Source organism: Rhododendron vialii, chromosome 1a, assembly GCF_030253575.1.
Source record: "Rhododendron vialii isolate Sample 1 chromosome 1a, ASM3025357v1".
NCBI lineage: Eukaryota > Viridiplantae > Streptophyta > Magnoliopsida > Ericales > Ericaceae > Rhododendron > Rhododendron vialii.
In genome coordinates, this window is record NC_080557.1 from 37,874,010 (window position 1) to 37,900,174 (window position 26,165).

Here is a 26,165-nt window from a genome sequence, read left to right on the forward strand (position 1 = left end):
CCAACAGTAAATGGTAATTTCCCTCTAGAATGTTCTTGACGAGTTTCTATATAATGATCAGTTTCAAATATTGAAGCGAAATAAGGCCACAACCAATAGGACCTCTAGCTAATGAAGAGGATCCTATCCCCCCCAAAATACCTCCTTTTACAGGAAGTTCGCAAGAAACCACTTTACATGTGTATATGGAATGGTCCATTCGACATTTCTTTATTCTATCAGTCAAGAGAAACTTGCACACAAAATCTATCGGAATCTCCACTATTGCATAGATGGCACCGAAATATGGGCAGCAGGCCAACAACAAATACTGCTGCAAACACAAAAAGAATCCTGAGAAATGAAAATGTGATGCTAAGACTCATTCAGGTGGCACAATGCCCTGTTGTTAAGCATTAAGATGATCATGACTATCTGCCACGAGTAGAAACGGGACAAAATCACAAGTCAAAACTCAGCCACTTCTGTACGATCGAAATAGCAACCAGTAGGACCTCCCTCAGGTAAAAGAGCCAACATGACCGGTCCTTCTGCTCCCTCTTCCAGTGTCATTGTCCCCGTATGCCAATTTATGTCTGTTTTAACGTATCCAGGATGGACGCAGTTTATTCGAAGGTTGGGGTACCTCTTGGCGACAAGTCTCGTATAGGCGTTGAGTGCGGCCTTGGATATGCTATAAGCAGGAAGCATTTTCTGCCATCCGTTGGCTTCGAGCGCGTCTTGTTTCAGATCATGCAAAAACTTTACTACAATCCTGTCAATTTTCTCTTCAGTTAGAGTGTCTAGATCCCCAAGTTGTTCTCTGATATGCTCGTTAGGAATCCGCTGCACAGGAGAAAGATAGGAGATGCAAATTACATATATGTCTTCTGCAGTAGTCTATAATCGCATTGGAAAATAGGAGGTGACAATCAGAATTGCTTAAGTGCTACATTATATTTGAAACCCTATATCCGTCCAACTTCCAAATTGTTTGTAGATACTCAAGTTCAACAAACAATAATGAAATGAAGAAGCTACAGAGTTTTTTCTTGGCTTCCTTGTGCTTTCCCTTCCCTTGATAAATCTCTCTACCAATACCCCTGAACCAAAAGCAGCCTATAAGTGTCTCACGTAGCGTGTCCTATGTGTGTCTGGACTCCGGACTGTTTTGCAATGAAAACCACCAATAAGAAGTCATGTTTAGAGAGTATCTGACACGTGCAAGAGCATCTCCAACGAATACTGTTCTAGATGCAGCTGAACATGAATGGGGCGCTACAAGGTGTATCGCTGCTTCTCTGTTCAAAAAGATTGTACGCAATTTTTGCATCATTTCTAGTAACGACAGCCCTGTAACTAATTTAGTAAATACGGGGAATTATCTTTGATGATGACAATGATGATGTTGTTCTTTTATTTATTTTGCTGACGTTGGTCTGGGAACCACTAATCTCCTGGGTAGGTATTCCTATCTTACATCAGCCTGAAGCCATGGAGGTAACAACCTCAAGGGAGTGAGGAGCAAAATTAACCATTGGCTCACTAGCAACAATGACCATCTTCTGCTTACCATTAACTCGCCACGGAGGGAAGAGACGTTGACAATATTTGCTCCTGAAGGAGAAAGCTGCAGCAGTGGAAGAAGAGCCTCCGTTACTCTCTTGCAGCCATAGTAGTTGGTACTCAAGCATTCTTCTGCCTTCTCGTTGGTTGTTTTAATCGCACTCTGAACCAAGTCGGTAGCCTTGCCTGAGAGCTGTGGAAAGTATTACATTCTAGCTGGTCTTTATAAAAGCACGAAAGATCAAAAATTAAAATTACAGCTTACCCAAGAGGAAGAATCTATATTTAAGGCCCTTAAGGCATCTTGATCAGTTACCACTCCAGAAACTCCAGCATTGTTTACCTACAGTCAGTGTTAGTTACCTTCTTGGCAACAGGAGAAACATGCAGTGAAAGTAAGGCATCCAATCTGCTTAGTCATTTGAGAATGCAGGAATCAATATAGCAAGCCTGTTTGCATCTCCATGACATTGGGTAATGCACGCGATGACAAATCTTTAGAGGGAGTACGTAAAGAAGAATTCATGTCGAGATGCTCGAAAGTGCAAAGACATATATAGACATGCCTAATGTTCATAAGCGCCAAGTAGTGTCAATCTGTTTATGGGGTATTCACCATGGTCCCTCCATCCAGAGCATGAAAACATGGAGTCCAAGGTTGGTGTCAGTTTTATACGAGTATCTGCTAAGAAAGAAACATTTTTTATTTTATTTTTATTTCCAGTACATATATTTTAGTATGAATAGCCACTGGAGATTGAAGTCAACAGCAGTTATTTTTTAGACATACAAATAAGTAATATGCCAACACAAAGAACTATCAAAAAATTTCAGTTTGTTTTTTGTCTATTGTCTTCTGATGACTATTGAGCGGATTCATCACCCCAACAGAAGGTTCCTGCAACATAGTTCTATCCACTGTGATTTTTATACATTAGGAAGTTGCTTTAATGACTCAACGTTGTGCAATTTCATACATGGAAGCACTCACTTGTACAGCCAGGCATGCATACTGCAGATTGTAATTGTATTTCAGAATATCAATTCCACCACACCGGAGTAAACAAACTAGATTCAGAATGTCAATTCAATACTAATTGACAAGAGAGATCGCTGTTTACATAGAAGGAAAAAAGGATTGGGCTTGTCTACAGTCCAAAAAATGAATTGTGTGGTACACTTGGCAAATTGTGGGCCCACCCCAGGCCGTTCTCGGTGAGCCGAATTTCGTCTTGTAGGGTCTATAAGAAGATCAGTTGTGCAAATGATGATGGGTGGGACCGGGATTACTCATCCGGGCACAAAATCATCCACCCACCTAAGACCCCATCCAATCGGGCTCTTCCGCATGGATGGTATTGCCAGCAGGTTCCACAAGAGTACAAGATGAACGGTTCGGAGCACACATGACTCAAGTACTCAAGAGCATGCCTTAAAAGAATACAGCCTAAATGGCACCTAAGTTCTAGACCAGCACTTGCTTGAAGTTTTCCCTTGGTCCAAGCAGTTGTGCAAATACCATTATCTCCTACTAGGAACAAAAAAGGAAAAAAATCAAACAAAAAAAGGAAAGAGAAAAAATAGAAGGGAAGACAAAGTATATCTTACCAATATATCAAGCCTTCCAAATTGGTTTTCCATAAACTCAGCCAAGGATGCAATACTTTCTGGGCTTTGAACATCAAGTTGATGAAAACATACATTAAACAACCCCAACTTCTGAAGTGAGGCTACAGCCTCCGTACCCCTCTTCTCATCCCTGGCTGTTAACACAACCATCACACCAGACTTCGCCAATTGACGAACAGTCTCAAGGCCAATACCCTTGTTCGCCCCTGTAACCACCGCATACCTATAACCACCACCACACAAATTGAAATGAACATAGTCACCTGAATTGTATTGTTTCTATTGAGTGACAGGGAAAAAAACTTGACATTGATGCACTAGTTGGCAGTTGCTCACCTCTCTAATTTCTTGTTTCCGCTTGTTGCCATATTCACAACCCCTTGACCATGTGATGAGCCTATTTCTGGGTTTGTCGCTTTCATCCTGAACCTGTTGAGCTAGGATCATTAGCAAATCCTTGACAGAATCTATTATACGTTGGTAAATCATCAGTTCCAATTGTCGTCCGCGTTTGCTTGTCATTTAGTATGCCACACACAATGAATGAGACCATTTACGTGACATTAGAAGCACTGGTAAACTCAGAAAGTCATGTGGACCAAATTCATGAATGGTATGCTCACACCTTTAAATCCTTAGGATTAGTTAAGGTCGTGAAAATGACCCCATGGAGAAAACATCAGGATTAGTTAAGGTCGATAGAAAGGTGGGGGATTCACATAGAGCTTAACACGTAGTATATGTAAAGATGGAGACAGATAGAGCTGCAAACCTGAAGAAGGGGTTTTGAGACGGAAATAGGCGGGAAGGAGGGACCGAAAGAGAAGATCGGATTTGATGAAGACGTGGATTGTACTGTAGTGGTAGTAGCAAAGCTGTTTGTTGAAGTTGGTGAGGTGAAGGGATGAAGAGGAAGAAGCAGCAGCCACATAGAAAAGGGTACTCCAACTGGGTCTGGTCCTCTGGTAATTGGTTAAACAAAACAAAGATGCCATGGACGCGCACATGAGTATACAGATCTGGGTACGCTTTTTTTAGTATTTGTTTATTCCGCAGCACCGAAAGAAGAGCATACAGATCAGAAAGTCTACCCCAACTCACGTCCCCCGACGGTATTCACATGCATACGAGTAGGAGTGGCAAACGGGCGGGTTTGGGTCAAATTGGATAAGTTGTTAGTGGGTTGGGTCTTTAATGGGTCATTGACCCATTTAGACCCATTAACTATGAGTCTAATTACCCATACCCAACCCGACCCATTTATTTTAAAGCAAACCCGACCCGCCCATTAACCTAATTACATATAAACTAAAAATTATGATCGAAAAATTAGAAAAGTAAAAAAAAATTATGATCGAAACTCATAAATTTTTTCAAAAAGACGAGAATAAGTAATTTTTTTTGTCTTATTGATTTTTTTTTGTCTTTATTCAAAAAATTATAAGTTTCGATTAAATTTTTTTACTTTTCTGATTCCTCTCATCAAAACAAATTAATAAGTCACAAAAATATGACACAAAACAAAAAAAATACAAAAAAAAATTGAATAAGGACAAAAAAATAAGTCAATTTTTTAATCCAAACCCTTTGCGGGACTACCATGAGAGAAATTTATTCACGGCGGAGCACAATTTCACGGGTCCATTCGCGCAATTAATGGATGAGATGTGTTTTCAATTTTGACTGGTCAAAATAATTGTTACCGGTCACAATTAATTTTTAATTCGGACCATTCAAAATATTTTTGAACCCGTGTGATGTAGCACAAAACAATTGAATAAAAGAGGGAGAAGGCCATGCTTCTGTGTGGTGGGGGGCGCGCAGGGGGGAGAGAGAGAGGGAAAATGCCATGCTCCTGGGGGGGGGGGTTGGGGGGAGAGAGAGATGGAATTTGGGACCAATTAAGAGATGAAATTTGGTGGGTTACTTTCATTGCTCATTGGGTCATTTAAATTGACCCAATTAATGCCCAATTATGACCCAATTAATAATGGGTTAGTTGGGTTTGAACCCATTCTTACCCAACTAATAAATGGGTTGGGTTGGGTCTATTTTCTAATTGATGGGTCTGGGTTTGTTAATGGGTCTGGATTCAATTTGCCACCCCTACATACGAGGATTGAAAAAGATGGTCTTCCCTCTTTTTGAGTTTTTTTAATGAATTTTTTCCAATTTGGGTGTACGTTTTATAATTTTTTCGATTTCGAGACGCAAAATATGATGTAAAAATTTGATCAAAATCTTGAAGACTATTCTGGAGAAAGTGATTCGGAGTGACGACCATGTGCTCATGTCAGCTGTTTCTTCTGTGTGGTATATGTTTATTTATTTACTTTTGTGTGATGTAATATAAAGTGTGAAGTGAAATAAAACTAAAGTAGTGCTTTACTTTTAGTCATGTCATCCTTTTCGGAATGGGTGAATTATATGTGTCACAGGTAAAATAGTAAGTCCAATTATGAGTACCACCTACCTGAGTATTGTCATGTAGTAAGTATGTAGGTATGATGTAGTACTGATGTAAGCTAAAAACTAAGAACAATAGCAATATTGGTGTGTGATGTAAGCAAGAAGATATTTTTGTTTGTGTTTTCTCCTCCTTAACGCCTATAACGGAGGGCACCCTTTTTTTTTGTAAGAACCAAGTTAGTGTGTTTTCAATAATATATCTCTGTTGTGTTATCTCTATTGCTCTCTCTTGATCTTGACCTACTTTGTGTTTATACCCACTTCGTGTCTGTTCAATTTAGTAAAAATTAGAAGAAAACAACTAAAAGAAAAATATCGTACAGTCCTGTGGTGGCAAACTTAAGCGGCGCGCACACGGGAAACATTAGAACTTCAGGACGTGTACAAGGCGCACAAATAATGGTTAATCACTTTGTCGAGATTGGAAAACTTGCGGTGACTGAAAAATACGAAAATGAAAACATATTTGGCGTACCCAGAAATGTACATTGCAAACCTAAGAAAGAAAAGTTTCCCATATTTGGGTAACATCTTGTTTGAAAAGAGCAGTAGTGCTATTTTCTCATGGAAACAGCAAAAGCACATTGTTTGAAACAAGAATCAATTGCTTGCATTGTCCTACCAATTCTGTCCACCCACTGAAGCCACCCAAATTGAGTAAAATTGATTGCAGTTCTTTTGAGTACCAAAAAAACAGAGTAAAAAGCAAAGGGAACTCAAATACAAGTGTTATTGAAATATTCCAGCAGTCCCTCCCCGTTCGCGCTGAAAAGAAACAAATGGAAAGGAAGTCCAAAAATTCAATTATGTTTGTTTCGAGTTGGGGAGAATCTGCGGAGAATGACAAGCTACATAAAGCACAAACGTTCAGGGTGGCTCCATCAATCAGCATCCATTTCCTCCAAAGCGGCCTTCGCTGCAGACTTGGCCTCCTCCAAAAGCTCTTCCGGTACCTGAAAGAAAGGCACAACATCTATTCAACTACGACTATATAGTAGTGTTTAGCAAGTAATGTTGACCTTGGTCCTCCACATGAGAGACAGAGAGAAGTGGCAGGACGGAACCCCACCAAAGCCATTGACAGCCCACTGGGCGGCATTCAGCGCTGTCTCCGGCAGCCCAAACGTGCCAAAGCCTTTAAGGCTTTTGGCCTCTTTGAGAGAAGTAAGACAGAGAGACCAGAGTGTTTGAGACAGAGAGTTCATGTTTGTACTCCATTTCCATTTGAGTAAGAAATAGTGTTACTTCGTGGAGCGGGCATCCCGGCCACACCACGTAGCATCTCTGTGTCTGTTGGGTGTGTGAGTGACCAACAATCCAAACAAGCAAAACATGAGCATTGTCAATGATGTCGAGCTACTACAAGTTCACCACCTAATGGTCAAAACTGAATGAACATGAAACTTGAAGCATTAACAGACATATGGGCTCCAAATTTCCTAAAGATCAATGTCATGAATTTTAGCCCAGATTGTGTTTCTCCCTCCAATAAAGAGGACCGTGGCAATGAATGAAGGACACAATCCCTGAGAAATGTGACCTTATCTGCCCAAAGAAGGTGGAGTGAGAGATTACCTTCTCGTGTTGACGCTTCGACTCGTCACAGACCCAGCTCATTTCCAATTCAAAAGCCTTGTCCTTAGCCTCATCATGCACCTTATAAATGCTGCAGAACACAAATGACAGATTGCAACATAACACGGGATTATTATGCAGAGTAACAGCGTCCATGACAGGGAAGAAAATGACCAAAATGCTACTCTGCCTATAAAATGTGGTATCTTGCGTTTAGCTATAGCATTTCTGGAAAACAAAAGGGTCGTTAAGCAAGTCCTATTTGTTTTAAATAGTACTCAGGTTTCTTAGATGCTGAAACTAATTATCAGCTATCGTTCATACTTGTAGGCCGTAGCATCCTAGAGAGGAAAGTTAGATTTAAAGCAACATTCTTAGGTTATCATTGGGACCATAACCCTAAACCTAGGTCCAACTTCCGTTGCCAACACCTTGACTTACCCCATACCTGTCACTTGCAGAAGGTTAAATCCTTACAGGTATCCCAAAACCTTTCACGCCCTTGAGAAACCAAAGTGGGGAAAAAAAATCAACTGCTATAGTCCATGGTATCCGCCGTGAATGGCTCAAAAGAGTGTATAAAATAAAAATAAACACTGATCCGCAAATGCCACTCTACATTAGAAGTAATAAAATGCAAGAACAAGCAGCTTTAGCCTTGACAGACAAAAAGAGTTTACAGTAATAAACCAAATTAAGTAAAGAAAACATTTACAGTCGATAATGAAATGCAACATATGAGCTCCTGATGGAAGAAATTATCTTAGCAGGATAGAAAGAAGAATCACTCACATCTTGGCTATTTCAATGACTCCTTGTCGACAGGTCATTTCAGAAAGCTTCAACTTTTCAATTTCCCTGTTTCGGCAATACAACGAAGATTGCAAAACAAGTTAGCATCAGGTAATATGCAATAAATAAAATGCTAGAAGAAAAACATCACTCTTATGAGACTGATCAAACGTAAAAATATCGAGACTAATAAATCTTGTCGACCTAGCTAAGTAATAGTTACCAAGTATCATAATGATAAATTGCATCAAAATCATACAGTCCCCTTCTACTAAGGGTACCCTTAACTTGCTAAGTTAAGGACCTCATGAGTTTGACATTGTTCCCGATCAAATTTTGATAACACGAACTGGTCAATGTGTTTAAAACGTGATTTTAAAAGTACACGCGAGAAATCGGCAAAAAATATGACCGGAAAGGGCTTTGATCTGAGTAGTTTTTCATAAAAACGCTATAAATGCATTTTTATAAGAAATTGTTCGGATTAAGCCCTTCCCGGTCATATTTTTGCCGATTTCTCAAGGGTACCTTTAAAATCACGTTCTGCACACATTGAACAGTTCGGATCATCAAAATTTGATTGGGAAAGTTTGATTGGGAAAGGGGAAGTCCTTAACAAGTTAAGGGCACCCTTAGTAGAAGCTTGGTGTGTGTGTGTGTGTGTATCATACAACACACAGTAATTCTCTTTGCTTTGGGATAGACACAATGCAAATGGAGTTTTTGGCAGTTGCTGCAGTTCTATATGAAGTAAAGAACAGTTTCTCAAAATGCATTTCCAACTCGCATCTCCTTTCCTCCTTTTATGAAGCCAGGAAACAAATTCAAACATCTATTTGAAACCGTAGCTGCCAGCAGCGATGTTTCCCATGATAGTAAAACTTTTACAAAATCAAAACTTGGAACTTTAAATTTTAAAGCTAAAAATGATCTCTCCGCTTGCAATCTATGTCTTTTCTAAATTTGAAATGTGAGAGGCCCAGAGAGGGCCTTTGATTTCTGGGGAAATTACCCGACAGGATCACTATTTATGAAAATGATGTCATACTGCATAATGTACTCTCATAACGAAAGGTTATATATAAGCATATGTATAATCACTTCTATAAGTTTCAGGAAATATCGTGTATTTAACAATGTACAAACATGAACATAATATCAGCTTCGCTGTTTACTTTCTTTCCTTTTTTCATTGTCACCATAAAGACGGTATTAATATGAAAATTAACGTTTTATGATAGTGAAAATAATTGACATAAAGATTCTTGAAAGAAATATCCCTGCCATGCCATGTAATTGGTAGATACCCCATGAATCATAGTTTGTCACAACGAAAGTTTTGTTATACGCGTGAGGAGTTGAGATTCTTCGCGATGGAGCAAGTTGTAATTCACTTACGTTTTGGCAGCCTGCTTTCCTTTCCCAATTGCAGCACCAAAGTACCTCTATCAACAATTTATTAGGCAACAAAATGAATCAGAGGACGTCCAGATGACGTAAAATAAAAGAAACAAGTCGATTGGGGTGTAGGTAGCACAGGAAAAGATAACTATAAGAATACACTCAACTGGGAACAAATTAAACTCACATATGAAATGCCAGAAGGTTCAATCATGTATAATTGTGGTCCTTCTCTGTCGTAGCCTCCAAGAATCACTCCACATCCAAATGGTCTGCCGCATCAAACATTATTTTTTCAAGAAAGGCAGTAAAATTAGAGGAAAGAACAAAAGAGAAAAAAGAAGAAGAAGAAGATATGCTATAGTGCAAGGATAATGCTTCCCATACCTGAGCCACCAGTACAAGGTGCACAGATGCACATAACTGGCAACACGTCCAGCAAGTTCCTTCACAGGAATAGGTTCGCCATAGACACTGCATAACCAGAACATGATGAAATCTAATTAACCGGAACATACAAAAGAAGATTTATAAATGTAAAAAAAATGTCATTTCAAAGCTGCCATTGAGCAAGGGGACATCATTTAACCAAGTGTACTCAAGCAGTTTCTTGCGGAGAGAGATTGCTTACGCAGCACAAACAATAATGAGCCCTGACTCTATGTCTTACTTTTGAACTTCCACAAGCTAAAACAAGTTCCAAGGTGGACACAGGTTTTTCAAGCTTAAACTTTGCAAGAATAAAGCTTTTCCAGATAAATTATCCAATGCATATCAGCCTTTCCAGATACAAATTATCCAAAAGATATCAGCTAAAGTCATCATCCATAATACAAACCTTTCATAATTTGTTGCTTCAGACTTTGCTCGTGCAACGATTTGTCTGCCATCTGCTGCTAATCCAGCAACAGCCTACAGAAACAAACCAAAAATAAAACCAGAATCAGGTAAAAAAACATGGAGAGCTGCAGACAATCAGACACATATATGAACTAAGTAGAAATGAGAAGGAAATGAAAAGCAGCAGAACATGGTAAATGTCATTTGGATTTCTAAAAAGTGGTGGTTGAAAATGCACTTTAAAACCAAGCTAACTGAAAGAGCATCACCGCAAAAATTCTTTACAAAGCGAAATAGACTTCAAGTTCAACTACACTGTCGTTTGCTGATTCCAATTTTTTATTTTCCACTATTTTGAATGCACAAAATGAATTCCCATGGGATGATTAATAAAATGTGTCAAGATCTTTTGTTGACATTTCGACAACTTACAAGGAACAATCCTTCCAAAAAGAAAAAGTCGAGCTAAGGATAGGTATTGATGCCTTTCTATGACTCTCATCTGCACCAAATAAAAGATTTCACTCTTTTTCTAGTTTTTTTTCATTATCTTCTCAACAGGAACCAAATCACTTTCATCATCTTGGGTTGCATTACTCAAGACCTTGAACAATCTTGCCCATGTTGTATTACAGAGTAACCACACCCCAGAAGGTGTGTGGTGGGAACAATCTCCTCACTACTAAAAAGGGTGCAAGAACCCAACCTAAGAAGTAGGTGGCATGACTAAATCAAACGAAATAGGGAGAAAATTAAAACTTCACAGTAAGCACAGCCGGAATTCCACTAAACGCCCAAAAAACAACACTCCATGATAAAATATAAAATAACCAAAAATCTACAAACACACACACACACACACAAATTTGTAACAACATTCAATAAGGAACAGCAAAGACAGGAGCTACCATGCCAGAATGACGGTGAGTGGCGTGAATTCTTCGATTTGAACCGGGTAACATCATCTTTGATGCTATGAGCTTCTCCACACCCTACAAGGTAAATCAGCTCACCACGTCAACTTACATCATTTTTCATACTTAAATGCTCATACATATTTACAAACCCTAGAAACAAAATTACCTCAGGACATCAATTCAGATACAGAATCATTAAATGCTCATACATATTTACAAACCCTAGAAACGAAATTAGCTCACTACATCAACTCAGATACAGAATCATTCAGTACTTGCATCTCTTTTGATAACTGAGGTGTCTGGGCCAGCTTACGTGCACCTCAACTGATCCTGAGGACCAATCCCACCACCCACTTGCGGTGGTCCCAATTAAAGCCAAAGCAAAGCTCTATATGGACTGATCCCAAAATGAGTCGATAGTGCCTAAGAGGTTTCGAACCTGAGACCTAGAGCAGATCCCTAAGCCTCATTAGGCCAATGGTAGTTGTCAAAGGCGAGCCTAGGCGCAAGGCGAGGCAGGGCGCACCCCCAGCGCTTTGCTGACCCTAGGCGAGGCAACTTGAAAAAGGCAAGCAAAAAGTGCAAAAAAACACACTTCTTTCAAATTGATCAAAAAAACTCTCTTTCTTTCAAAAAGAACGCAAAAAACGCACAAAAGAGCGAGCTTTTTTTAAAAAACGCACATAATACAATTATTTTCAGAAATAAATATTTTTTCGCATAGGTGCACCTTTCTTCAAAAAGGCACCTGCCTCTCGCAACAGAACTTTGCGCCTCGGTGCATCTTTCGCCCTTGACAACTATGGGCCAACCCCTGGGTTTATTATTCATACACTTATATTAAATTTTAGGATGGATAGGGATAGTGGGGCGGTGTCGTGGTGGTTATCATAGGTGGTTATAGTTCGATTAGTCCATATCAATTATTTAACGAGAAGTTAAAAATAGTCATAAATACTTAATCTTTAGAGGGGAAATTTTGGAAATCATTTTAGTGATGGGGCATGTTTGGGAGACACCAAACCAGTGCTATCCCTTTGTATCTTAGAATAGATGTCACATGTGTACGTATATTTTTATAAACCCTAGAAACGAAATCAGCTCACTACATCAATTCAGACACGGAATTCATACTTTCCATGTACATCTATCATTATCAAAACCCTAGAAGAGAAAAAAGGGCACTTTACCATGACAACCCCGTCCTTGCATTTTATGCCGACGACAGTCCTGTGAAGGAAACGAAACCAATTCAAACAACAGAACACGATCAAGCACTGAGAATCGGAATTAAAAAAAGAAGAGAAAAGAAAAGAGCGTGAGTGGAAACAACAGACCCGCTGTTGTCGACGGCCTTGGCGGCGTACTCGATCTGGAAGACGCGGCCGTCGGGGGAGAAGGTGGTGACGGAGAGATCGTAGCCTGTTCCTATGCTGCTCATTGTTCTGCTTCGATTTTTGTTTCTCGTAGATTTGATGTTTCGGAGCGAGAGAGTTTGGACAGTGTGTTTTCTTTCGACCCAAATATAAAGAAGTCCTTCCAGTGTATTTCTTGAATGTGAAGAAAGGAAGGTGGGGGACCGTGGGGTCCCTTAATTTGGACTTATTTACAACTAGGTCCTCGAGGATGTTGTTTTAACCATGCCAGACCCGTTAAGTAGAAGAGTCAAATGCCTATGAATCGGGGCTGCAAACGAGCCAGAAATTTGAGCTCGACTCGAGCCTTAGTGACTCGAACCCTTGACGAATTGAGTTTAGTCATTAACTAAATGAGTTTTTTTAATCGAGTTGAACCTCCCTTAACAAGCGAGCTTTTGTTGAACGAGCTGAGCTTATCAAAAGAGATGAAAATTCGACCTAACTCGTGAGCTACTTGGTGCATTTACAACCCTACCTATGATACCTGGGTCATTGGGAGTGCAACAAATCCGCCAACCCAACCCGCACCGATCCAACCAGAAATCATGGGGTTAAAATCACGAGCGGGTTGATTTGGTTGGGCCAAACAAAAATTTTGAGCGGGTCATTTTGTGTGCGGGTAGAATTTCTCCAAACCGCCTTTAATCCGATCCACCCCACTAAATTTAGATACATAAAAAATAATAACAAATAAAATACTATCATATAGTAAATGTTGAGGTGCACCCTACCGCACTTGATTTACCATAGGTACCCCACGGTCCCCACCTATGGTTTTGTATGGATTATTGGAGTACTAGTTTTATGTTACTGGTTTTTTTATGAACTATTATGTGGTCTATGTTGCTCATTACTTATTACTAATTTTTGTTGGTGGTAATTTCATTATTTGCTCAAATAGTGAAGTTTGTTTTCAATATGCTCTACCCACCGAACCCGTGAGTCGAAACCGCCAAAAAAAAACCAACCCTCCGGTTTTAAGATGGTGATGGGTTGGCAGCGGATTAAAAAGCTGTCAGACTCACAAAGTGTGGGGTGGTTGAAAAATACACCATAAACCCGCCCATCCCGACCCATGCACACCCCTACCTACTTCACACTTTGTTGAGTGGTCTAATTATGCGAGGGGGAATGGATTAGAGCAGAATTAAGAAAAAGTGATCATTTTTCTGTATGTTTTCATTCAGCGAAAGGAACGAGTATAAAAGAGAGTCGAAGTATTCGAATTTTTGAAATTACGTGGGGAACTCATTCGATAAAAATTTCTTGTAGTTTAAGCGAAGTTTTCTGCTACTTAAAACAATCACAGATGCGGCAAACGAGGCCTTATTATCACGGCATGGCTCTCGGCCAAGCCATACTGTGATGATTTTTAAGTATTGACGACAACCAAGCTACTATAAGTTTGCATGAAATTCACTTCTTTGCGGAAATTGTTTTCGAGAATTTGATGACGCCTTTTTGATCACCTAAACAATGAGTTATGGTTTGAAACATTTCTAGCAAAGTAAGTTTCGAAAATTGTCAACCAACCACTGAACCAAGTTATTGAAAATTTACAAGCGAGTCTGAAAAGTGCATCCAATATAGCCTTGGCCCCTGTATGGATTTTGATGCGAAACGTGGTGGTTTCTGGTCTTTTCTTGTTTTAGCTTTTATGTAACTCTAGCTATGTTGAGACTGTGGTCTCAGTACTCTAATTCTTATGTTACTGAGGCCTCAAGGCTTTTCTTTGTTCTTGCTGTGTGTTCTAACTTTTAAATGCTAGTATTAGTTTTTTGTAGCAAGAGTCTCTCAGGTTGCGACAATCTCGGAAAATTTGGTCTGTTTGGTTCTATATTGAGAATCAGATTTGCTAAACTTTCCAGATCCTGTTCTTGGAGATATAAGATTTGATTCGTTTTCTGGGGCACATATATAACAACTTGTTCTATGTCTCCTTATCTGTTATCTGTGTCTGCCTTCAGTCTAGGATTCGCCAATGGATTCCCACGAGGGAAACAGTGCGGGAAATGGCGTAGGAAATGGTGCATCAGAGTCTTTGCCACCGCCCCCTCCTGTTCCACCGAATGTTGAGCAGGAGCAGGATCTTGAACCTGCTAAGAAAAAAGTGGTGCGCGTCCCTATAGTGAGACGTGGTTTGGGAACTAAGGGGAATAAGATTCCTATACTGACGAATCACTTTAAAGTAAATGTCACAAACGTTAATGGTGACTTCTTCCCTTACAGTGTATGTTTTCTGTACTTAAAACTTTCTGAAATTTGATAGAACCTCTGCTACCCGTATCACTCATTTGTGTTATAATAATTCATTTCTCTGAAACAGGTTGCACTTTTTTTATGAAGATGGGCGCCCAGTAGACGGAAAGGGCATTGGTAGGAAGGTCCTCGACAGAGTTCATGAGAATTATGACACAGAGCTCGCCGGGAAAGACTTCGCATACGATGTCGAGAAAAGTTTGTTTACATTGGGTCCTCTTCCTAGGAACAAGCTAGAATTCACAAATGTGCTTGAGGATGTCGTGTCCAACAGGTATGGCGAGAAGATGAGTCAATACTGCAGTAACAACATTTACCTCTTTTCTGGATATGTTGACACTTGCTTATTTTACGCATTTGTATTTCCAGGAACAACGGTAATCGAAGCCCTGGAAGCCCCAACGATGGCCGGAAAAGGCAACGGAGGCAATACAATTCTAAGACGTTTAAGGTAGAGATCAGCTTTGCAGCCAAAATCCCAATGCAGTCAAATTGCCAATGCACTTCGGGGTCAAGAAACAGAGAACTCTCAAGAAGCCCTGAGAGTTGTGGACATCATTTTGAGACAACATGCATCGAAGCAGTAATTCATCTTCAAATCCTTGAAAAATTTTGCTCGGCTTTGGATATTCATTTAACTTAACATGGCATGTTTGCAAGGGCTGCCTCCTAGCTTGTTCGCCAAGTCATTTTTGCACAATGACCCGAAGAATTTCGTAGATGTTGGAGGTGGCGTTCTGGGCTAGCTGCAGGGGCTTCCAATCTAGTTTCCGGATTACGCAGGGTGGATTAATGTCTCTAAACATAGGTACATTTGGACATCAATCACATTCTATGCTCTCATTCTTTGGGTGAGATGTTGTATCATGGTATAGTTTCCGGATTACGCAAGGTGGTTTTATTTTTTAAATACTTATTTTTCGTTTTACGAGACAGATCATTCTTTCACAATACATTTCTTTTAATTCGTAAAATAAGTACTTACTTTAGTTAGTGGAACACGCCTCAGTCTTGTGATACTCCACATTTGAGAAACTTCGCATTGTTTTGCAGCTTAGTGGATTCAGACTTTTAACTGAAAATTTCGACCCAAAATGAGAAATCTGTCAGTTCCAACTCTCTCTCTCTTTAGAGATTGAGATGAGAAATTTGTGAGTTCCTCTTACCTGGAGATTGAAGTGAAGAGGAAAGGACAATATATTGCTCGACGCTAAGCCTTCAACACCCCCCCACCCCAGTCTTTCTACCAGCTCCTCGCAATCCTCAAAGAAGGGGAAGAAAAATCTCATTATATGAATAAGCATTACAAATACGTTTACCGAAAAAATTGGACTCCAGTAACATACAACACTTTTTATCGCTCCAGAAGGGGCTAAGAAACAGCAGTTCAAACAAGCGGCATACTCATGCACGGGTAAAAAAAAAAGTATGCCACATTCTTCATGTTATGTTGCAACAAGAGAGAACAAAATTTCTCAATGTTTTGACAAACTGCCTTGAACTAGAATTCATTTTGCTGCATTCTCTCTCTCAACCCTCTGAGAGGTCGATTACCTTTCACTCTCGTCTTCTGCTGACTACAATTACAAGCACTAGTGTTGAGATTGCAACCACATTTGAGACACAAACCTTTACACTTGGGATCACATATTGCATCGATGACTATCTCTAGATGCAATATGTCTCTTATATGCTTTGAAATGTCAATTGATTTTTCTCCGGGTGGAAAATGGAGCCGATCTTCCCAATCAATTGAAGCGTCATCACAGTATTCTTCAACTTCTCCACTTCGAGAAGTTCTGAACATGTCTTCATCAAATATCACTCCCATGTCAATAGTCTCAGGTTCTTCAACTGGTTCTTCGGTTAGTAAAAGTGAGAAATCACGGAATATGGTCTCTGCGGTTGGCTCGGCACACCTGCAACAGAAACCGCAAAATCAAAACATCAATGCAGCTTGAAAATTAGGTAAAGAATCACTAAAAGGAATTTACAGTGCTGTAAGGGATCTCAAAAGCAGACCAATCCGGATTTTATGCTTCAAATCAAGATTGTGATCTTGCATTGTTGGCAAAGTTGGGGATGGCAATGAAAATATATAATGCAAAAACAGAATATAGAAGATCCAACCTCACCCCTAGAATACTGTCCTAGTCCAGGTTAAAAGACCAGGCATATATTCTTGTATCAATATCACAAGAAATGAGGAGGTAAAATTTCAACAATACAGTTTGGCAAAGAAGATTTCCAACTTGGAATTTATATATGGAAAATCCCATGATAAAGTACAACAATCTTTTCACATCAATCTGGACATTACCAAAAATAACTACTCATCAGTTAAAAGCAGCATCAGAGTCTAGGCATTGATGGAACCTGATATCTATGTCATAATAATTCTTTTCCCTGAAACAGGTTGCACTTTTTTTTATGAAGATGGGCGCCCAGTAGACAGAAAGGGCATTGGTAGAAAGGTCCTCGACAGAGTTCATGAGACTTACGACACAGAGCTAACTGGGAAAGACTTCGCGTATGATGGTGAGAAAAGTTTGTTTACGCTGGGTCCTCTTCCTAGAAACAAGCTAGAATTCACAATTGTGCTTGAGGATGTCGTGTCCAACAGCTATGGCGAGAAGAGCTTGTTTAGTACTCTTTCCATGTTGGTACTGTATCTTTTCTGGATATTTTGACACTTAGTCTATGCATTTGTATTTCCAGGAACAATGGTAACCGAAGCCCTGGAAGCCCCAACGATGACTGAAAAAGGCAATGGAGACCATACAATTCTAAGACGTTTAAGGTGGAGATTAGCTTTGCAGCCAAAATCCCAATGCAGTCAATTGCCAATGCACTTCGGGGTCAAGAATTAGAGAACTCTCAAGAAGTCCTGAGAGTTGTGGACATCATTTTGAGACAACATGCATCAAAGAAGTAATTCATCTTCGTATCCTTGAAAATTTTGCACGGCTTTGGATATTTATTTAACTTAACGTGGCACATTGCAGGGGCTGCCTCCTTGTTCGCCAGTCATTTTTTAACAATGACCCAACGAATTTTGTAGATGTCGGAGGTGGCGTTCTGGGCTGCAGGGGTTTCACTCTAGTTTCCGGACTATGCAGGGTGTATTGTCTCTAAACAGAGGTACATTTGGACTATGCTCAATCTTGTCCAAATATGTTATTGCATCACCAATCTTACCTTTTTGACTTTCAGATGTTTCTACAACCATGATAATTCACCCTGGGTCGGTTGTGGATTTTCTTATTGCAAACCAGAATGTGAAGGACCCCTTCCAAATTGATTGGGCGAAGGTAGCAATATTTCGCCTACTGTTGTTAATGTGGTATTGACTCATCTTCTTCATATAATTTATGTTTATGGGGAAGGACATGGGAAGTCCAAGCAACCAAATGCAACTGACGGATACCCGTATAAACCAAGATCCACTTTCATTGGTCAAAGACCACCAAAAGTCCCACAACTTAAATAATCACAAAAAAGAGTCAAAATTGAAAATACAATATACTCCATGGATCTACCAAGGGTTAAAAGAAAACTAAGTTACAGCAAAGTGAGCAGACAAACTGCCAGGAAGAACCAAATATAAGTTGCATGGACACCACTTTGTGTGTGTGTGTGTGGTGATTTTTTATTTTTTTTGCTCAGCAAGTGTGGTGGTGATTTTTCTATTATTTTTCTTCTTCTTTTGTACTTCAAAATTGGGCTTGAGTGTTAAGCAGATAGAACAATAGATTACCTATTGCATAAGAGGGTGATAACTGTCCGTACAATCCCGTCAAGCCTCAATTTCTGCCTTTTCCTTGTTACATCAACTGATATTAGAACAGGCGTTCCAAGTGGAAAATCCTTCACAGCTTTTGTGACTCGTAATCCCATCACAGAAGCCCGAGATCTTGAAACTTCAGTTGAAATTTTTGCTAGCCCCAGTCTCTCTAAGGTCGTGCAGTACTCCACATGTGAGACTGAAGCATTTCTCTGATACACAACTGCACCTTCCCATGGTGATCCCTCCTTATCTTCATCATCTTCTTGCATTGGGTCCCACCAATTGTCAATGAACACATCATCGGAGTTCATACATTCTGTGGCTACAAACCTTAAAGTGTTGGGAGGTTTGTTTTTCAAAATTATCTGGGTACTGTTGCAAAAAGAAGAGAGTCCTTGTCGAGTATTGCGGTGAGCACATGCGAAGTTTAGGTTGGAAGGAGAACTGCTTTTCAAACGGCGAGTATGGAAAGAGAGAATTGTAGGCGATGAAGGCAATATGAGTGACATTATACAGTTTGGAATAACTCCAAAGAACTGAAATAGACGAGGTCCAACAAATCCTCAAATCAATGTAAAGACTTCCCAGTTCAAGCAACTTGCATGCTCATAAAAATCATTCACAGGAATTCTCTATCCACCTCACCTGCAACATGCAAGTGGCCATATTCAGCTTTAGAGGGGAAAAGTCTAAAAATAGACATGAATACTAAATTAATATCAAGTTCTGAAGCAGCAGACCTTGCTCCAACAAACCCTGTTTTGTGCATGACTTAGAGAATGTGCACACAATTTTTGTTTTTGTGTGTGCGTATTTAACATTGTGCAATCAAAGCTTATAAATTATAGAGAAATAAAGACCATAGAATCACATGAAACATAATCAATGTCAATTGTTGCCTTTGTTCTTGTGCTATACTTCACAAAAGTGCTCCTAAAGGCCAACACTGTTAATCAATACACAAACAGAAAAATCATCAAAATTAAACAAAACCTACAAGAACTCAAACACTTGTATAACTAACACATAAAGCTGAGCTTCGTACCATCGCCTTAATGTTTCTCAAGTTTTACATTCTTTGATGGTCAAAACAGACTTTCTTCACTCTAAAAGTTTGGGTCACAGGTAATACTTGGATTACCAACGCGATATCTAAGCACCAACAAGAATTACCTGATTATACAAATTTCCAAACACTACAAACATAATGCTGTGGCTGCATGTGTCTCAATTTTTACGAAAGCAAATCAGAACGACAATCTGGAAACAAGGACAAACACCTGAATTTAATAGAAATCCCGTTCAGCTATATGATCTGGAATGGTTTAAATGTTTGCTTCTCATTGCCAAATGCCCAACCCTACTACCAACATCTTAAAAAAACAATGACTGGTATAGTCTCGTGAAGAAGAACTTACAATGTCACTGTTTATACTCCAAATTTCGAACCTCATCCATCTAGACAATCTATCAACAAGTACAGTCGATATTGCTTTGATGGAACTACGGATCCACGCCTAATTATTTTTTTTGAAGAACCAGACAAAATTAAGGTTGGGAAAAGTGCATTGAAGGCTTGTAAAGAAATCTGGAAAGGCACATTAAAACGTGAGAAAATTGTATTAAGGCTCCAAACTTTTGTCAGTAATTGCACCTTAACATTAGCGTAACTGATTACACGAAACCTGAGTAGGCTCATACCTTCCCAGCCATAATCAGAGTTCTCCATCTATCCTAGTATTTGTCCCCTTCAAGCAACTACATCCAGACGGTATTACTTAGTACTTACTTTTAGTGATATTTCGTTTCAGTTGGGATCAATCGATCATCTCGACAAAAGGAACCAGAAAATAATAAACATATGGACCCTAATTCAAAAAGATAGATAAGATACTAAAAGCAAAAATGACAAAAAAGACTGCTGTTTCAAACTTTTGGCAAAAAAAAAAAAAACTTTTTTGTCTTCTGTTAACATTTTTGGTGCATTTGGGCATAGGTTTTTGCCATCATCTATGAACACCGAAAATTCAGAAAAGACCAAAATTAATCCAAAAATTCAACGTGAATTCCACACAAATTCAGGGGAAAAAAAAAACCCAAGAACACCGAAACGCAGGTTACGAATTGTACCTTGTTTTCTTGCAACGCGTTGCTTGCCCATTAGGTTCAACTATCTGAACCTGAGAGAGAGAGAGAGAGAGAGAGAGAGAGAGAGAGAGAGATATGAGTCATATGACTACAGATAGAGATAGAAGAGCTCAGCAGAAGCGAGGCATACAGAAAGAAAGAGATTAAAAAAAGAAGATAAAAGAACGCGTTTCGGTCCATCAATTATGCACAATTTCGCTTTATACCCTGAACTTATGATTGCAACAGTGAAACCCTTGTGATTTTGGTTAATTACATCAGAGATAAGGGGTGTTTCCGGTAGTGAATAAGTTGTTGATGGATTTGTGAGCATAGTTACAGTAACAAAAAAAAATTTGTGACAATTTTTTTGTTAGTGGAAGCAAGATAGTAAAATGTGTTAAATTTTTGGGTAATGTTCTCGGTGACTCGTTCCAGATTTTCAAAAAAGTACTTAAAAAATAAAGACCTATTTTTAAACTTAAAAATAATAGGTTTATAAAAATAATTTTTAAAATTTTTTTTGCAAGGTTTGATAGATCTTATCAAAATTTATCAAACAAAATCCATATTGCATATTTTTTAATTTTAGTAAGTCAATTATTTTTAAGCTTAAAAATTACAAATAACTACTTATTTTTTAAGTGGGCAATTCAGAACACACCCAATTAGGCAAGAGAGTTACTTTTTGAGCTGGTTCTTCGATCAGAGAAATTCAGAAGAGCCATCATCTATGAATTGGCTTATGCTTGGCACATCTAAAAAATTTGAGTTGATTTATTTGATTTTCAGCCTTCTATTTTAAAAAAAAAAGAAAAGCATTGGACTAAAAACTTTTATGGTTGATAAAAATAAATGCAACTCAATCATGCATTCGTCATAATCTAGTTGATATAATTTTTAACGTGGTTGATATTCACAGCGGGCACTTAACAAAAAATCGAACTTCCTCTCACATTCCAATATCATCTCTTAAAAAAATTATCAAATTTAGTGCTGAATCACAAATCCCATTAAAAGTAACAAAAATATTACCCCGATTCGGCTGTTCCTATGCATAGCACAGGTCCCGCGCTTGTTAAATAGTACAGTGTTATCGTTTTTCTTGAACATGAGTTCTGGAAACGATTATGCAGCCCGTTATTTGTGGGCTCATGTGGAAGATTGTTGAAATTGTTGATTTTTTTAAAACTTGTTGAGAATATCAAGCATGTCAAAATCTATTAATCATATGAGAAATTTTTTTTTACAGAGGCTCTGTAAACAAGATTTTCATGGAGGTCAATAATCTCATCTATTCAAAAGTGTTTTAAGCGGTTTAAATTTTAAATAATCTATTCATGCAAATAGCTTAAATAGTTAAATTATTCGCGTGAATAAATTATTTAAAATCTGAACCGTCGATTACAGAAAGAAACGGTGAAATGGAGCACTGCAGAAACCTTTTTTATGGAGCCTATAAAAAGGCAACCTCAAATCATATTCAGATCATCGAGTGCATTGGACTTGGCAAGTCTTGTATAGTTAGAAGATCCTCCTTTTGCTCCTTAATTCTCTCCTTCCTTAGGAGTAATTCTTCCTCTCTCACCATTCTTGAAATCTTTCCACCATTCCCTCCCAAAACACACACTCTCTCTCTCTCTCTCTCACACACACACACTCTCATGGACGCCAATGGACTCGGCACTTCGCAAGTGTTGTATGGTAGAACTGTAGAAGATCCTCCTTTTGCTCCTTAATTCTCTCCTTAGGAGTAATTCTACCTCTCTAAGACTATCCATTCTTGAAAAATCTCTCTCTCTCTCTCATATGGACACCACCCTAGACCCGCCCTCCACCTCCGAACCCACCACTCCCACCCCCTCCCCCACCACCACCCATGAAGACCTAAACTCCCTCAAAAAAGCCCAACTCTGCCTCCACTCCCTATCTCAAATCCTCCCCCCCAACACCACATCCCTCCCCCCTTCCCTCCTCTCCTCCAACAACCCCCCCTTCTCTCTCCTCCACTCTCCTTCTCTCTCCTCCGAAATCTCCTCCCTCCTTCGCCACCCCTCCTCCGGCTCCCCCGACAACCACCTCTGCCGCTGGCTCTACGAAACCTTCCACTCCTCCGACCCCACCCTCCAACTCCTCGTCCTTCGCTTCGTCCCCACCCTCGCGGGCCTCTACCTCTCCCGCGCCGTCAACCCCCGTAAACCCCCCCTCGCCGGCTTCGAGGCCGTCCTCTTGGCCCTCTACGCCCACGAGACCGCCAACCGTAACGGCCAGTCCGTCACGGTCTGCATCCCGGACCTTTCTCACTCCAGCATTTACCACGAATCCACCGCCGCTGCGGCGAGGAAGGAAGGTGGCGGGGCGACGGAGCTGAATCTGACGGTGGTGTCGGGGAGTTTGGAGCCGCATGGGACGGTGAGGTCGACGAGGAGGGGGAGGATCGTTGGGGTGGCGTTGGAGTTGTATTACAGTAAGATTTGTCAGATGCCGGTGGATTCCAAGGTCGAGTTCTGCGATTTCTGTACGGTTTGGGCTGGGCAAGATGGCGATATGTATAAAGATGGCGCAGAGGCTGACAATGGTATGGATGAATTTGTTGTTTGAATTTTCTTTCACACGTTTAGTTGTTGGTGATTTTAGTTTCCAACTAAATTTTGTAAAAGGATGGCTATGCATCAAGAATAGGGTCGGCCGCTCGGCACCCGTTTTGCGGTAATATCCAAAGTTATCAATCTCATACGGGGCAAACATACTGTTTTCTCTACTGAATTTGGTACGTACCAGTACCGGTATATATCTCGGTACCATTTTAGATTGACCGTAATATATATTTTACGTACTTTTAATATATGTAAAACAAAAACAAAAAACTCAGTAGAGGTAGAAAATAAACTCTAACACTTTGATAGACCTTAAAATCAGTCCTAATAACAAATTAAGATGATTATTATATTATAGCTAGACTCCAATTTTATTTAATTATCTTATAGTAATTCGCAAAAGAAAAAATAGACATTTTTTTTCATACCAACCGAGATTCCAGTACAAATTTGGTATTGTCCGGTACAGACCGGTATTTGAGGTGGTACAGAACACCTACTTGTGTTTGTTTGTCAATCATGCTCCAATGCACTTCGATTTACTTGTTGCATCTTGAACCGTTGTAATATCTTGTATCGTAAGACAACAACCGGTCCTGCCTGGTTCTCATGATTCATGCATTTCGCTTGCTTCTTCTTCTTTTTTCTAAATCTTGTGTGTGCAATTCCACAACACAGAATCAGCTGATCAACAGAGTGAACCCTCGGACGAAGGAATCAAGGAAGAAAGTGGGGGAAAGGAGGAGGGGAGGATCCCTCTGCCATGGGAGCTTCTGCAACCATCTCTGAGGATTCTGGGACACTGCTTAATGGGTCCCAACATCAACAAGGAGGACAAAGCACTGCACGAAGCTGCTTTTGGTGCATGCAGGAGTCTGTATGCTCGGTCAATGCATGATGTCAACCCAAAAGCCATTTTGGCAACTGGGAGCCTTCTCAGGCTCGGGAAGATGGCCATGGATTCATCAAATGATAATGATGGTTTCGATCCAACCGAGTTGCCGCAGGATAATGTTCTCACCCTCTAAAGCTCCATCAACCTTCGTTGTTTCCTCAATCTTGAGATGTTAGACCGCGTGGTCAAAGTCTGAGACTTGGAAATTTGCTCCCTCTTAGGTTTCGGGTTCGAAACTTCTTGGGTGCTATAAACCCTTAACCAAGATGGTTGCAATGTTCTCGTATTTAACTCACACGGAGCCACTTATCTTTTCTATATATGTGGTTAATAGTTTATATAACTATTAGGAACCACATTTTTTTATCGAGTCGGGGTCCTAACTTTCCAGTTATGCGACCAGTAATGGTCTTTCATCCACTAGGAGCCACTTATGTTTTTGTCTTATATTATATAGAAACCCACATTGAGTCACGATATTTTATAATTGAAGCAAATTCATTGAATAACTCGTAACCGAATTGAACACAGAGATAATCTTCTATTGCAATGGGTTTTATCTATCAATATGTAACATCTAATCAATGATATAACATCTTGGTATAAAGCTAAACCAAGATAATTTAGAGAGGGCAACTATTTCATAGTACTCTTGCCTCCGAAAGCAAGAACAGTTGACAGACACAGCAACCATTTAATTTTTGGTAAGAGAGGTGCAACTTGTTTGTTTCCATCGACCTGTAAACTTGAATTAATCTGACTTTACCGTGATTGGGTAGAGCAGAGCCTGAGTTACTTCACCATAGCACCATCTTCAGCAACAAATACATTGTCAATATGAACCAAAATAAAAGAATAAAAGAATCATAATATGTCGTAGGGCAACCAAATAGTTTTGCAAAACTCCATAGGTAAGATGAAAAACTCACAACTCGTTTTGCATTTAGAGCTCTAAAAGCACCATCCATGCAGTTTGCACAAACTTCACGACAAAGTATACTTGATCGAGGTTAGAATTCACACGGTGCATCAAAGTCTTGTTGATTGTTGGAACAAGAATAATAATACGCCACTTCATTGCTTAGCTCATTCCCTTGATCCAAATTGAATTCTAACTTCATGCATAGTTTTTTGAAAAATATGATTTCTCTTGGTTACAATTTAGTAGTCAACATTGCTTGCTCCTTGGTACTATAGCGATCAATGGCTTGATGAGGACCCTAATCGAGTTCCCCCACATAAAGATGTTGAGGTTGCTCAAGAAAGAATGAAATGCATGAAGAAATATTTTCCTAATTTGGCAAATCACTCAAGGGCTAATATGGAATTTGCCAACTTCTCAAGTAAGTCGGAAGAGTTTGGAGAGAGTGATGATATTCATGATTAGTATGAAATGGAACCTAAAAGTTGGTGGGTAACTTATAGTGCAAATGCCCTTTTGCATACATTAATCTAAGACATTTAATCTAATTATGGCATCTTTCAAACTCTTTGATAGAAATTTAACCTCAATGTAGATCTTTTTTTATAAAAGAAAGAACCATGCTTTGATTGTATTTTGTCTTACTTTTCTTCTCATAACAAAAGGAACATAAAGCCTTAATGTAATATGTCCCAGTTGAGAGACTTGAAATTTTGCATCTTAATTTTTTTTAAATATAAGCATAATTTGTTGGTGTTATTAGGTGTATCTACTTCTTAATTATATTTTAATTTAATTATTATCAACATTGTTGAAACATAAACTAAATTTAGTATTTTGACAAAGTTCCAATTGACAAAATCCAAATATGATAGATATTATCGAAAAAGATATAAATATCTAGTTTTTAGAAACTCTAAAATATCTACCTCTAGAATATCCTTGTGAAATATCTAAAGTTTTTTTTGTGAGAATTAGTCTTATATGTA

At 39.3% G+C, this 26,165-nt stretch overlaps 5 protein-coding genes across 6 annotated transcripts; 2 read left to right on the forward strand and 3 right to left on the reverse strand.

Moving 5' to 3' along the window:
* Positions 1-233: 233 nt before the first annotated feature.
* Positions 234-4,208, reverse strand: LOC131302914 (short-chain dehydrogenase/reductase 2b-like). Its single transcript, XM_058329727.1, has 6 exons — positions 3,947-4,208; positions 3,511-3,603; positions 3,154-3,397; positions 1,811-1,888; positions 1,553-1,738; positions 234-825 (listed from the first exon to the last, which is right to left on the reverse strand). Exons 2-6 carry the CDS (start codon positions 3,594-3,596, stop codon positions 448-450), a joined length of 972 nt encoding a protein of 323 aa, XP_058185710.1. The 5' UTR covers positions 3,597-3,603; positions 3,947-4,208; the 3' UTR covers positions 234-447.
* A 2,088-nt stretch (positions 4,209-6,296) lies between these two features.
* LOC131302977 (proteasome subunit alpha type-3) lies at positions 6,297-12,711 on the reverse strand. Its single transcript, XM_058329796.1, has 10 exons — positions 12,509-12,711; positions 12,362-12,401; positions 11,160-11,243; positions 10,250-10,323; positions 9,799-9,885; positions 9,599-9,683; positions 9,409-9,455; positions 8,011-8,076; positions 7,219-7,309; positions 6,297-6,596 (listed from the first exon to the last, which is right to left on the reverse strand). Exons 1-10 carry the CDS (start codon positions 12,610-12,612, stop codon positions 6,525-6,527), a joined length of 750 nt encoding a protein of 249 aa, XP_058185779.1. The 5' UTR covers positions 12,613-12,711; the 3' UTR covers positions 6,297-6,524.
* A 1,846-nt stretch (positions 12,712-14,557) lies between these two features.
* On the forward strand, positions 14,558-17,958 carry LOC131303175 (protein argonaute 4-like). The gene is made up of 4 exons (XM_058329977.1): positions 14,558-14,819; positions 14,916-15,122; positions 15,218-15,431; positions 17,854-17,958. The coding sequence occupies exons 1-4, from the start codon at positions 14,782-14,784 to the stop codon at positions 17,884-17,886; spliced, it is 492 nt and encodes a 163-aa protein (XP_058185960.1). The 5' UTR covers positions 14,558-14,781; the 3' UTR covers positions 17,887-17,958.
* Positions 16,163-20,911, reverse strand: LOC131303058 (large ribosomal RNA subunit accumulation protein YCED homolog 1, chloroplastic). Of its 2 annotated transcripts, none has more exons than XM_058329917.1 (3): positions 20,766-20,911; positions 18,606-19,280; positions 16,163-16,767 (listed from the first exon to the last, which is right to left on the reverse strand). In XM_058329917.1, the coding sequence occupies exons 2-3, from the start codon at positions 19,142-19,144 to the stop codon at positions 16,350-16,352; spliced, it is 957 nt and encodes a 318-aa protein (XP_058185900.1). In that variant the 5' UTR covers positions 19,145-19,280; positions 20,766-20,911; the 3' UTR covers positions 16,163-16,349. The 2 variants fall into 2 exon arrangements, with proteins under 2 accessions (XP_058185900.1, XP_058185853.1); XM_058329870.1 differs by having other exon boundaries at positions 18,606-19,275; positions 20,757-20,847.
* A 1,645-nt stretch (positions 20,912-22,556) lies between these two features.
* Positions 22,557-24,509, forward strand: LOC131303257 (uncharacterized). The gene is made up of 2 exons (XM_058330075.1): positions 22,557-23,340; positions 24,038-24,509. The coding sequence occupies exons 1-2, from the start codon at positions 22,572-22,574 to the stop codon at positions 24,385-24,387; spliced, it is 1,119 nt and encodes a 372-aa protein (XP_058186058.1). The 5' UTR covers positions 22,557-22,571; the 3' UTR covers positions 24,388-24,509.
* The last annotated feature ends 1,656 nt before the right edge of the window (positions 24,510-26,165 follow it).

What these genes read in the sequence shown, in the direction of transcription:
- LOC131302914 (XM_058329727.1), bottom strand. Translation starts at nt 3,596, where the DNA reads ATGAAAGCGACAAACCCAGAAATAGGCTCATCACATGGTCAAGGGGTT. An exon ending in TTGGAAGGCTTGATATATTG is followed by an intron (nt 1,889 to 3,153) that starts GTAAGATATACT and finishes CACTGACTGTAG; the next exon opens with GTAAACAATGCTGGAGTTTC. An exon ending in ATATAGATTCTTCCTCTTGG is followed by an intron (nt 1,739 to 1,810) that starts GTAAGCTGTAAT and finishes TACTTTCCACAG; the next exon opens with CTCTCAGGCAAGGCTACCGA.
- LOC131302977 (XM_058329796.1), bottom strand. Translation starts at nt 12,612, where the DNA reads ATGAGCAGCATAGGAACAGGCTACGATCTCTCCGTCACCACCTTCTCC. An exon ending in GGAAAGCAGGCTGCCAAAAC is followed by an intron (nt 8,077 to 9,408) that starts GTAAGTGAATTA and finishes TTGCCGAAACAG; the next exon opens with GGAAATTGAAAAGTTGAAGC. An exon ending in GTCATTGAAATAGCCAAGAT is followed by an intron (nt 7,310 to 8,010) that starts GTGAGTGATTCT and finishes TGTGTTCTGCAG; the next exon opens with CATTTATAAGGTGCATGATG.
- LOC131303175 (XM_058329977.1), top strand. Translation starts at nt 14,782, where the DNA reads ATGTCACAAACGTTAATGGTGACTTCTTCCCTTACAGT. An exon ending in GAGGATGTCGTGTCCAACAG is followed by an intron (nt 15,123 to 15,217) that starts GTATGGCGAGAA and finishes TTGTATTTCCAG; the next exon opens with GAACAACGGTAATCGAAGCC. An exon ending in AGACAACATGCATCGAAGCA is followed by an intron (nt 15,432 to 17,853) that starts GTAATTCATCTT and finishes GGCACATTGCAG; the next exon opens with GGGCTGCCTCCTTGTTCGCC.
- LOC131303058 (XM_058329917.1), bottom strand. Translation starts at nt 19,144, where the DNA reads ATGTCACTCATATTGCCTTCATCGCCTACAATTCTCTCTTTCCATACT. An exon ending in ATCACCCTCTTATGCAATAG is followed by an intron (nt 16,768 to 18,605) that starts GTAATCTATTGT and finishes TTTCTGTTGCAG; the next exon opens with GTGTGCCGAGCCAACCGCAG.
- LOC131303257 (XM_058330075.1), top strand. Translation starts at nt 22,572, where the DNA reads ATGGACACCACCCTAGACCCGCCCTCCACCTCCGAACCCACCACTCCC. An exon ending in TGGCGCAGAGGCTGACAATG is followed by an intron (nt 23,341 to 24,037) that starts GTATGGATGAAT and finishes TCCACAACACAG; the next exon opens with AATCAGCTGATCAACAGAGT.